Raw genomic sequence first — 12,547 nt, 5'->3', positions numbered from 1 at the left:
AATTTATTTAAATCTAAAAAAAAATTATCTCCTTCACAAGTTCGAAAAGAACCTCAGTTCTTACCACTATTCACAACAACTTTTGAAAATACATCAAATTTTTGGCGCCGCCGACGCGGACCTGTGCTTAGGTAGAATTTTTTTTAGGTTTATTATTTTTTTTTAATTTTTTTATTTTTTTTAAAATTGTTTGTTCCTTTTTACGTTTCTTTTTATCTTTATTTTGCAGGTTCGAAGTGAAAACTAAGGACTTGGAGAGGAAAAAGCTTAAAGCGAAAAACGAAAAGAGAACAAAAGAGGACAATTTTAGGATTTAGTTTTTAATTTTTTTTTAGAGTGTGTGAGGAAAACTGTAATTTTATTTTATTATTATTTTTTTTTCTTTTTGAACTTTAAATTGGACTTGGACTTTATTTTTTTAAAACCCTACGGAAGGGTCAAATTAAAAAAAATATGTATTAAATTGTGTGCAGAGAAGGACAGTGATTACAATATCACCTCGGCCCCTCGGGTTCGCACACGGCATAGGAGTCGTGGCCCGAGTCGACAACAACGATTCATCCCCCGTCTGGTACGGGAGGTAAGTCCAATCGAAACACTCGCGAATCCCCCGCAAGCGAGTTACTGTACTCCTTAAGGTGCTAATTGTTTGAGGACGAACCAGACTGTCTTTATTTTCCTAGTAAAGGGCAAGGCCTGGCCTAAACAAGATAAGGGTTCGGATTTCATCACCGCTCCCTTCTTGCCCGCTTTAGGAGAACAAAACCTAGCGCGAACCCAAGCTTTAAATCTGATTAGAAAGAGACCTATAGAGTATCGAGCTTGTTAGGAAAAATTTTCGAAGGATATTGGTTATTCTTTTAGCATACTTCGAAGTTCATGACGGTTTCTGTGAGTTGAATGCGTGACTGCGTCGCCTTGTACTGCGGTGAGGCCTTGGGTATCAAAGCTCCACTAAGCTTCCCTCGCCTCGATTCAACTTACTTTGACTCCAATTGATTCCAGAGGGGTTTGCTTAAATTGTAACGAATTCCCTTTCGAGATATAGAAGCTAGTCTAGAAACAATCTAAGTGAGCCATCATGCTTGTTGTTTGCTATAAATCTCTAGGTTTGATGTGGTAAAGTCGAGTCAGCCTGCTGTGTGATTGCTAGAACCTTCCTGTTAGGATTTTTATTTTTTTTTGATTTTTTTTAGTGCATGCCCGATTTTGTTAATAGGGATTGGAAAAGAGATACTCTAGGTCGATTATTAGCGAAAAACCTAGTAGTTCAAGCAGGGAGCTCGAAGATTGTTCTTTTAAGAGCCCTGTTTTTGGAAACTTCAGTTTTGAGAATCTGTCTCTTCGTGAGGAAAGTACCCCTAGTACTTCTATTGTGCCAGCGATGGCAACTTTGAAAGATTACATGTTCCCAACTAGGACCAACCGAGCTTCGTGCATTAAATTGCCAGCCACTACGGCTAATTTCGAGATAAAACCTAGTATTCTCCAGATGATCCCTATATTCTTAGGAAAAGATGATGAGAACCCTTATTTCCATATTAGGGACTTAGAGGAAATTTGTGGGACAATTAGAATAAGAGACCTTGCTGATGGAGTCTTGAAACGTAAGATGTTTCCCTTTTCCTTGAGAGATAAAGCCAAGACCTGGCTGAACAACCTACCATCCGAATCCATTGAAACATGGAAGGAACTTATTGCCGCTTTCTATATGAAATTCTACCCTAAGCATAAAACTGCAGCTGTTAGGCAGACAATAAGTGCTAGTGTGCAACAAGAGGGAGAGTCTCTTTATATATTTTTAGAGAGATTCAATGATCTCCTATCTCAATGTCCTCACCATGGATTTGATAAGATGAAACTCGTACAAATTATTTATGATGGTTTAGACTATTCGACCAAAGCCATGGTTGAGTCTATGTGCGCTGGTGAGTTCACTAGTAAAAGTGCTGATGATGCTTTTACCTTCTTAGAAGTTATCTCTGAAAAATTCCAACAGCGGTAATCTTGTTTTGAACCCCCTAAAAGACTCTTGGTCAATAAAAGTAGCACAAATGTGGTAGATACGAGTTTTGCGTCTGATGCTAAGTTTGCTGATTTTTCTAGAAGGTTAGAATCTTTGGAAATGGGTCGTCTAAAAATAGGTCCCTTGTTGAACCTAATAGAGCCTCTCAAGTATCTAGTTGTGGAATAGAGCCCGATAATTCACTTTGGGAAGGTCAGGTTAGTGAAGAGCAAGCTCATGCTGTCTATAACAATGCTAGGTTTGAGAACCGTCAGAAGATTGACCCATACTCAGAGACCTACAATCCTGGTTGGAGAAACCATCATAATTTTTCTTGGTCTAAGGGTCAGAATCAAGGCCAATCTAGTAATTTTCAGACTCCCCCAGGATTTGGTTTTCAGAACTCTTCAGGTCATACTCAGTTTCAGAATACTTCCGAGAAAAAGATCTATGCCTTAGAGGAAAATCTCATAATGCTATCAAAGAACCACATGAGCTTTCAACAAGAAACTAGGCAAGAATTGAAGGATAATTCCCAAAGTCTTGCTGAATTAAAACTTCAAGTAGGACAAATAAATAAGTTTATAAGTGAGAGAGAAAATTTAAAGTTTCCTAGTCAAACACAACCTAATCCTAAAGGATTTCATGAAATAGGAGGAAGATCTTATGATCATGTGAATGCTATTACAACCCTTAGGAGTGGAAAGAAAGTTTACAACAAGGTTGCCATGCCTGATAGTGAACATGTTGTAGTTCACCCTGCTGAGCCAGAGAATGAAGAGACTTATAGAGTCTCTAAAGAGACCAATGAGGGTCCTGTTGAGCCTCACTTCGTTCCCAGAGCCCCATTCCCACGGTTGATAGTACCAACGAAAAATGAATCCAACTTCAATGACATAATGGAGGTTTTTAAGAAAGTTACCATAAACCTTCCGTTACTAGAGGAAATTAGGCAACTACTGGCTTATTCCAAGTTCCTTAAGGATCTTTGTACACGGAAGCGTAAGCTTAATGTCCATAAGAAATCCTTTTTAGCTGGTCAAGTAAGTTCAATTCTTCTGAACCAAACACTCCCTAACTAAAAGGACCCTGGATGTCCTACCATATCTTGTGCAATTGGTAATCACATGGTCGATAAGGCATTACTTGACTTAGGAGCTAGTGTTAACTTACTCCCATATCATGTATACAACCAGCTAGGTCTTGGTAAGCTGAAACCGACCAACATGACACTACAATTAGCTGATAGGTCTGTCAAAGTCCCTCGTGGTGTCATAGAGGATGTTATGATTGAGGTTGATAAATTTATCTATCCAGTGGATTTTGTTGTTCTAGACACCCAACCAGTTCAGGACCCAAGTGCTCACATCCCGGTGATTTTAGGTCGCCCATTCTTAGCCACATCTAATGCTATCATCAATTGTAGAACCGGACTTATGAACATATCTTTTGGTAATATGACTACTGAGCTAAATGTCTTCAATGTCATTAAGTCTTCTGAGATAGATGATTTAGAAATGGTGAACATGATTAGCACTCTAGTACCTGATCCGTTAGCCTGCAATATGCTTGATAATCCATTGTTTGATGAACCCCAGTGCTTCGGATGAGGTAGACTTGACAAACACCTTAGATGATGAGCCTATGCTAGAGATTTTTTTAATAATCCATTATACGAGGATACTGTTCATTTAGATGAACAATCCCCAAAAGAATCTAGTTATTGTGCCGACTTTATGGACCTTAGAGTCCATCCCATAGACTTTGGTCTATTCGAGGAGATTGTTCACCCTAAGTTCGGGGGTAAAGACGATTCTGGCGATTGTCGAATATCTCTAATTGAAGTCCCTAACTTGGGACTCGAGTCTTGTATGTCTAAAATATTACTAGAGTTTGTTCAGACTCCGCAACCCGATCCTCCTGATACTGTCCAGGAGGTAACCCAGGTATTAGAGACCCATTTTGCGGATGATTCTAGTTATCAAGACACACATTTGAAGCTCAATCATGCGAACCCAGTTGTCTTGACAGAAACCTTAGATGAGGACGTACTCCTTCTGTTCATTTTTCTAATCCAGTGCAGTTATCTGATGCTTGTGTTAGCTTTGTTTGGTCTTATGGACCCACAATTGTTTCGACTGTTGGTATACGACTTTGGAAGGTGACAATTATTTTAGAGGTACTTGATGTCTAGCTAATGACTATAAATTTAGCATTTACTTGGAGGCTCCCGCACTCATGTGATTCAGTAATATCCTTCCTTATTTATTTCCCTCCAGTGGTATCAATTTCTCCTTGTTCATGCTTTTAATTTCATCTTTAGAACATTGAGGAAAATGTAAAATTTAAGTTTGGGGGTGGGGAAGAAACTTTTTGTTAGCTTAAACTCCAGATCCTAGAAAATTTATGCGTATTAAGGAGGGCACTAACCAATCTAAGTGGATGGAAGCATTTTGGTTTTAGGAGTTGAGGAACCAATCTGACTAGATGGAAACATCTATAGAATCTATTCATAAAAGCACATAGCTCAGGTGTTACAAATAACATGATAGTTTCGCCATATCTTGTCGAGTCCTTTTCACTTTCTATTTTTACTTTTTGTTTTCAAGTGATTCGGTGGGGCACACGATTCAAGTCGTTACCATTGCTTGGGTGAAATAGAGTGACTGAGTACCTTCTACAAAAAAAATAAATTATTATTATTATTATTTTAGACCAGACCAATAGACCAATCGGAATAAATACTAACACTTGGATAGCAATATGTGTGTGTTCTCCCTGTCTCCGTCGCCTAAACAAGCGTTGAATGCAGGATCCACGGGAATTACCATGTAATCTGCTGATAAGAAGCATGCACTTGGATCCACAGGATCTAATCATGTTTTTAGTTCTTAAATAAATGTGTGTTCAATAAAGTCGACCACTGGTACCATTGTATATGCCAGTTATGTTGACCTAGAGTTAGGATTATCGACCACTGGTTCCCTTGTATTTGCCAGTCGTGTTGATATTAGTCAGACCTGTATCTCAGTCATTTAGGTTAGGTTCATCTTGGCAGAGGCCTTCAGACAGATATGGGAAACACCTTCACTTTTCAACCATCTACATTTTTCTTTTTCCATCTTCTTGATCTTTTCATGTGATTAGTTTGACTCTGAGTATGATGCCCATTGTGAACTATCTTAGTAGAGCTCTGTCACTTTATATGAATTTTAGTATGCTTGAGTGCAAACTCGTGTACAACAATTGGAGTTTCGCGTCAGGGTACTTCCTCCTGTAGTCAATAAGTATACCAACCAAGGAGATTCTTTAGTGCCTTCCAAGGTTCTGCATAATTAGCTAGGGTCTGGAGTAAAGGTTTTGTGGGTGCACCTCTGGTAAACCCTCCGGAGACAACACTCCGCCACTAGGGCCACCTAGGGGTTCAAATGATTTTCCTTTCTAGAATAAATTTGCTCGAGGACTAGCAAATAATAAGTTTGGGGGTATTTGGTAGACACATTTTTGTGTCTGAATTGTCCTCAATGTCTCTATTGATAGTACTCGTTTTCGTCCTTATTATGGTGTTTTATGTGTTTGTAGGTATTTTTTTGGAAATAAATAATTTTGGAAAAATCGGCTCGAAAAATTATGCGGAGCATCCGGGAGGACATTTGTTATTCGGACTCTTTGTTTTGGATAAGGGGCACCTCAATTTATTAGGGGAACCTGAGTTGGACACCTGCTAGTTACACTCCACAGACGGTTAGGGGGCAGTCATCTTCAAGAATTCAAATTCTGAATTTTGGCAGGAAATACTTAAACAGTTCTGGAAGAATTTCAATTGAGAAAATGAAGGGGTTATGGGTCGATTCAATGGCTGAAATTTGGTAGAGAGATGTGATATAGGTTAAGAAACACAGTAGGAGTGACAGGATCAATTAACTTTGGATGGAATTCTCGGTGTGATTCACAAGCCCAAAACAGAGTACGTGGACTGTAACACGAGCAAAAATATGTTTCTGCTGTGCATGGAGAAGTTCTGCTAGCGTTAGACGAATTCTGAGGCGTGTATAAGCTGAATTGGAGCGTGCTACAATGAATTTTACGTGTGAAATTCCAAAAATGGTAAGAAAATATTCTCTTCACTGCCCGAGTAATGAAGGATTATTTGGAGTTATAACGATGGATTTCAGCGTGTTTTTGAGTATAAATATGCTCCTTGGGTCTACTAGAAAGGTTGGCAGGTGAGAGGGGATATAATAGAACAACACAGATTTCAAGGGAATCCATAGAAAAACTTCCAGAGAAGAAAGTTTCTGCTGCTGCTGGAAGGGAAGAACGCGAAGAACACACTGACCAAGACAATCGTTTATCAACAGTGACAACGACTGTCGGTTGTGGGTCGTAGTATTCTAAATACTACTGCACTTTAGGGATATCCCTCTTTGTAACGGTGTTTGCAACAGTTATAAACGTTGCAAACAACCGATTTTATCATTTTTCTCCATTTCATCCTTGTAAACATCTTTTGAGCAATGAATATCAATTTTGAGCAAGTTTACACAATGATGAGCTAAACCCATCCTCTGGGGCAACGTAGGAAACTATTCGGCCAATGAAAAAGGGGTAATTTCTATTTTAATTATTTATGCAATTTATTATATTTAATTATTTGCCTTGAACAAAAATTTTTTCCAAGGATTTTTATTAAATAGTTGTCATTTTAATTGATGGTATATGCTTGACTTAGAGTTTTTGATATTCCATGCTTTTAACTTACATTTATTCTTTTATAAAATCCATTTTTGCAATAACTAAAACTATTTAAAAGGAAAAATTTGCATAATAATATTAGAAATATCATTTTAAATTGGTAGAAAAAGTGGAATCCTTATCCCCAGTTTCTCCAAAAATATTCCAATCACTTTGCTATTTTGCTTCACTTATAAAATTTATTTAAATCTAAAAAATTTTTATCTCCTTCACAAGTTCGAAAAAAACCCCAGTTCTTACCACTATTCACAACAACTTTTGAAAAAACATCATTAACAAACTCCAATAATTCTAAATATGTTCAACCTAATATAATGTGAGTTGTAGTCACTTGTGGGTGGCTATTATTTCACATGTATATGAAACATTTAGATAACCTTAATGCTTGTTTAAATTTATGAACCAAAACTACTTGTGAGCATCATTGTTCTAATAGTTAAATCAAACTAAGAGGACTCAAAATATACAACACTTACAAGATAAGAAGTTAGCATCACTGTGGCGATAACTAAACAATCCAACAAATATGTAGAATTGCAAATATCACACTTGATTTTCTTGTGACATTGCATGGTCCTAATCAATGATATGGACATCCTTGATCTGATCATCAAATTAGTCGATTATAAACAATTATGAGTAACCCTAAAACATTAATCATAAACCTTTACTTAAAGGCATGTCATCATACATAAATTGTAAAAATAATAACACCCTTTAATTGAAATGTCCAAACATAATGAACTTTTCGTAAAACAAAATCGAGCATTAATCAAGTCTATAAGTATAATTCAACAATGAAATTTCGTTGAAGAAAAATTCTTTGATGCATAACTCATTTAAATATGGTACATACTTAAAGATCATGATAAATAACGAATATATGATGAATTAATATGAAAGGTGTTAAATAGTCATTGAATATCATTTTCATAAATATGGAGAGATTTATCAAAAATAAAACCTCAATTTCATAGAGGATGCAATAAGTTTTGGGTAACATAATAAAAATATTCATGAAAATATGAAGAAAAAAAAATTCGTAATAGGTTACTCAACTCGATAATGAGTTAATTTATGTAAATTTTCTTTTATGCAGTTTTAAGAAATAACGTTTAATCATGTGCCAATTATTTAATTACCATAATGTATGATCAGATATTGTACACTTCAATGTTATCTTAAACATGTGAACTCAAATTACCTGTGGGTAATTGTTGTTCTAATACATTTAAGAAAAACAACATTATAAGCACTTGACATAATAACGATTATGACTGAAAAATTATTTGACATCACTGTCGTGATTGCCAAACAACTCAAAAATGTCATAATAACTACTAAACCTTTCTTTTACGACTTGGCGTATTCGTGCTTACAATAGAATTATTACTATTACTAAGATAAAACACTCTAGTATCACTGTGGTGATAACTAAAGAATTATGGCCTAAGAATCTTAAGCACAATAATTTTATACGTACAACTAAAATTACCATCAACATTGGGAGAAAAGTGAAACATAATGAGACTAGATACCCTCAAGATTCAAATCAGTTCATATCCATATGATCAACAATCATATCAATCAGTGTTTTCTTAAATATGTGAACTCCAATTTCCTGTGGGTAAATTTTGTTCTGATATATTTAAGAAAAACAGGATTACAAGCATTTGACAAAATTTTTGATCATGACCAAAAGTGATTTGACGTCACTGTGGTGATAGCCAATCAACTAAAATAATGTCATTATCACATGATGTCGATAACTGCTAAACCTACACTTTAAGGTTTGCAAATTCATGCTTGTAATAACATTATGATTATACTGAGATATAACACTCTAGTATCACTGTGGTGATAGCTAAAGAGTCCCATAATAATTTGAAGTATAATCCCATAAAATTTAAAGAAAAACAATAATGCGAGAGAAACTATATCATAACGCACAAGCACACACACAAACCATATCGTAATGCACACACAAATTTAATGGTGTCAAAAAATGGTTTTGATCATAAAATTTATAATGAAACTCGATAAAAAATCGTGTTAGTGTTTCGATAAAGCGGCAGCGTAAGTTAATTTACAATAAAAATTGGTTTCATTAGTTTTAAAATTAATACTGTCTCGTTATCTTAATATTAACTAACACGTATACATGCCCACAAGAAAATATTAATGTTTCTAATTTTTAATGTCTTAATAACCATTCACGTGATGAAAATATTATGTTTATCTTCATTTGCTTTGGAGCACTTATTGATTCATGCCATAAAGATATAATGCCCAATAAATATTTTCTCATTTATATCATATCTCCAATTTACCTCTCTTTCACGTACAAGACAAGTAGAATATATGGACTTTAGTGGAACAATTATGCATGTTTATGACTATATGATGTCGACATTCTTCCATTTCATTTATCATCATTATTACGTTCATTATTACCTCATATGCTCATTATATGCCATTATTTAAAAAATAATATTTTTAAAATGATTTTTTTTTATTTACATGCCAAAAATAAAACCATTAAGCCAAAAATAAACTCAATAAGCAAGATATATTAACTTATTTACATGAAATAAAGGGTAGGACTTTAGTATTAAATTAAAATATATTTTCATCCAAAATTAAGTAGGTTATTAATGTTGATATATATTTTCTTCCAAAATTAAGAAGGTAATATAAAAGTATATAAGAAAATCATAAGTGATAATGCCACAGGATCTTAAATTTTACAGTATACCATAATTTTCAACCGATTTGATTTTGATGAGATAATAAAAAATCAAACATGAACATGAAGTGTGAGCATGATATGGGTCAAGATAATTAGATGTGAAAAGTAATGCAATTCCATAAAAACAATTATGTTCACAGAAGGGGAAAGCCAAATATATCAAACCCAATTTTATTTTATTATTGCATATGATAAACGGACGATCATGAGTTCTAAACACAAGCTCTAGATGCCAACTATAAGATTTAATTTTATAGATACTTAATTTAGGATCGTTGAACTTCATGATAATCACACGATAATTATATACAAGAATAGTTTGTACGGAATACCTGTTAACGTTAATCCGTAGTACATCCCCGATGATCTCAGTAGCAGCGGTAATACCTTGTGGAGGTCATGGTTTCTCCTTCTTCACCTCTTACGTTATGAATAATCAATTCTCCGAACCCAATACCGATGGCTATTGTGTTCCTCTTATAGGTAGAAGGAGGACCAAGTTCCTAGGCTTTAATTAATAGCATTAGATCTCGACCGTCCATCAAAGAAGAGATATTAGAAAATAATCCCAGAGATGGTAACCGACATAAGTTAGCAATATTCTATAATTAACCAAAATTATTACGTGGCCCAAGGGAATATTTCTATGTGTAGAAATATTCTTACATATTTAACATTCTCAAAATGGAAGAAATATTTTGAAAGCAAAAAATCTAGAATAAATTTGATCGAGAATGGTGATCTTTGTACTAATATTTCTTTTCATGTTTCAACTGTGATTAAGAGGAAAAAAAATGAAATTGTTAGGCTGAAAATTGACAATGGTGACTGGCTGGAGAAGAAAAAAGACATCTTGAATCACATTACATACTATTGTTTGAGTGAAAAGAACAAAGAAGAATATACAAAAAATGCTAAAAAGCAATTAAAATAACTTCCTTAGAGGATGACAAGAAAGCACAACTCGAATGACATAATTCGGCCATGAAAATAAAAACTTAATAATAATCAGGAACTAAGCAGCTGTTAACATGCAAGTACCTGCAAGACGCATAATGTTTATAAACACAATCGTGCCCAAAGAGAGTCGTACCTAGGTGATCAACGACAAATAAAACTTTAAACTTCGTTGATGCATGGGTTGAAGTTCCAATGTTGTCGAGTATCATGAAGTCACACTGCAAGAGGCGATGCTCTTGGTATTATTCTTAAGGGAATCGACTTTTGCAATGACGCCTGAAACTTTCCGTTCATGTCAATGGATTCAGGTGTGACGCCATCTTCAAGTGTCCAATCAAAAGATTGGAGCAATGAGCCAACCACAATGTGAAGGATTTGGTGAGCCATGGGGAGGCCAGGACACATACGTCTTCCGCATCCAAACGGTAGATATTGAAAATGTTGTCCGCGATAATCCGTAGTATTTCCTAAGAAACGTTCTGGATTGAACGAGAATGGATCATCCCATAAAGCTGCATCTCTTGCAATACCCCAAACATTTACCAACACTGCTGTGTCCTGGGGTATAGTATATCCAATAAATTCCATTTCTTCAACAGTGGTGCGTGGTATTAGCAAAGGAGCTGCTGGATGCAATCTCAATGTTTCTTTAATCACCGCACCTAGATAAGGTAAACTCTCGATATCACTTTCTTCAATCTTTCTATTATAACCAACAACTTGCGCAAGCTCATCTTTGGCCTTCCTCATTACCTCCGGATAGCGAACAACTTCTGTCATTACCCATTCTACGGAATTGATCAGTGAGTCGCTTCCACCGACAAAAATTTCCTACATAAGATTGAGCAATAGTGTGTCATCCGCCCATTCTGCGGTAAACAACTTAAGCAGTACGAGCTAGCCTCTTAATCAGGATGAGAACATGAGAATCTCTCAAATTTAGAGACAGATGTTGCACTATCTTTATCACTTTATTGTGTATTTTCGAAAAATTATAAGCAGAGTATGATATAAAATAAATTGGATTTAGAATATTAATATCAGTTAAATTGTTCATGTTTATGAATTTACTCACCGTTATAAACGAATTAATGTGTCTGTCTGACATTTTTCTTGGTTCATCTTTGCCATTGCCTTCGAAGTCCATCAACAAATCCCAATAATCCTTCTCCTCCTTGTTATTGTGTAAAACATCCGTGCTCCTTCGCTCCTTTGCAAAGCCATCAAGAATGTTTGCACATGCATAGACTGCCTTCTTCGTTCTCTTGGCCACATTCTGTGGGTCCAAATTTCGTAACCATGGAAAGAAATCAGCTACATTAGGCGTTGTAGATAATGCTACAATCTCCCCAAGCAGTTGATAGAGTCCTGTCCCAGTTGAAGATTTAAGATCCATAACATCCTTAGAAAAGAAAAGATTTCCCAGTAAATTAGCAAAGGCAACCAAAGTTAAGTGTTTTATTTCAACACTTCTACCTTGCTTCTCTTCTACCGATATCCATCGTATTATCTGATCCACGAATTGTCTTCTTTTACCTAGAGTATTCTTCATTGTCGTACGAGAGAATATGGTTGCATATAGCCGCCTATTCATTCGCCAGATTGGTCCATATGCAGACCATGGAGTCGCTTGAAAATCACCCTTTAATGGTTGCAGCGCCTGGATTGGGTGACGATTTAAGAAAGCTTGATCATGATTTTTGAATAACTCCGTAGCAGCATCTGCGGAAGCAATAACTAACGCATTCACGGCACCCATACGTATCATGAAAACCGGTCCATATTTCTTTTGAAGTTGTACCAATCTTTTGTGTGGCGCCTTATAGTGATAGCCTAAATCTAAGAGGTTTCCTATCAATGGCCAACGTGGAGGACCTGGTGGTAACCGCCTTGAGTTGGTATTATTTTTCCAGCTAGAAATGATGTTGAGGAGTAGGAGTAACAGCGGAGCTGCTAGTGCAACGAAAATGCCTGTCCAGACAAACATATCATTTGTGAAAATGGGATCTTTCATTCTGTTGGATTGGTTTCAGTATGGAAACTAATCGTGGACAAGAGCAATCACTATATATGGGGCA

General features: G+C 35.8%; 1 protein-coding gene across 1 annotated transcript; it reads right to left on the bottom strand.

The window, feature by feature from the left end:
* Positions 1 to 10,682: 10,682 nt before the first annotated feature.
* On the bottom strand, positions 10,683 to 12,228 carry LOC113339605 (cytochrome P450 76A2-like). Its single transcript, XM_026584846.1, has 2 exons — positions 11,545 to 12,228; positions 10,683 to 11,300 (listed from the first exon to the last, which is right to left on the bottom strand). The coding sequence occupies exons 1-2, from the start codon at positions 12,226 to 12,228 to the stop codon at positions 10,683 to 10,685; spliced, it is 1,302 nt and encodes a 433-aa protein (XP_026440631.1).
* Positions 12,229 to 12,547: the final 319 nt, after the last annotated feature.

Source organism: Papaver somniferum, unplaced genomic scaffold (genome assembly GCF_003573695.1).
Source record: "Papaver somniferum cultivar HN1 unplaced genomic scaffold, ASM357369v1 unplaced-scaffold_21, whole genome shotgun sequence".
In the NCBI taxonomy this organism is placed as follows: Eukaryota; Viridiplantae; Streptophyta; class Magnoliopsida; order Ranunculales; family Papaveraceae; genus Papaver; species Papaver somniferum.
This window is presented reverse-complemented; position numbering and strand designations above follow the sequence as displayed.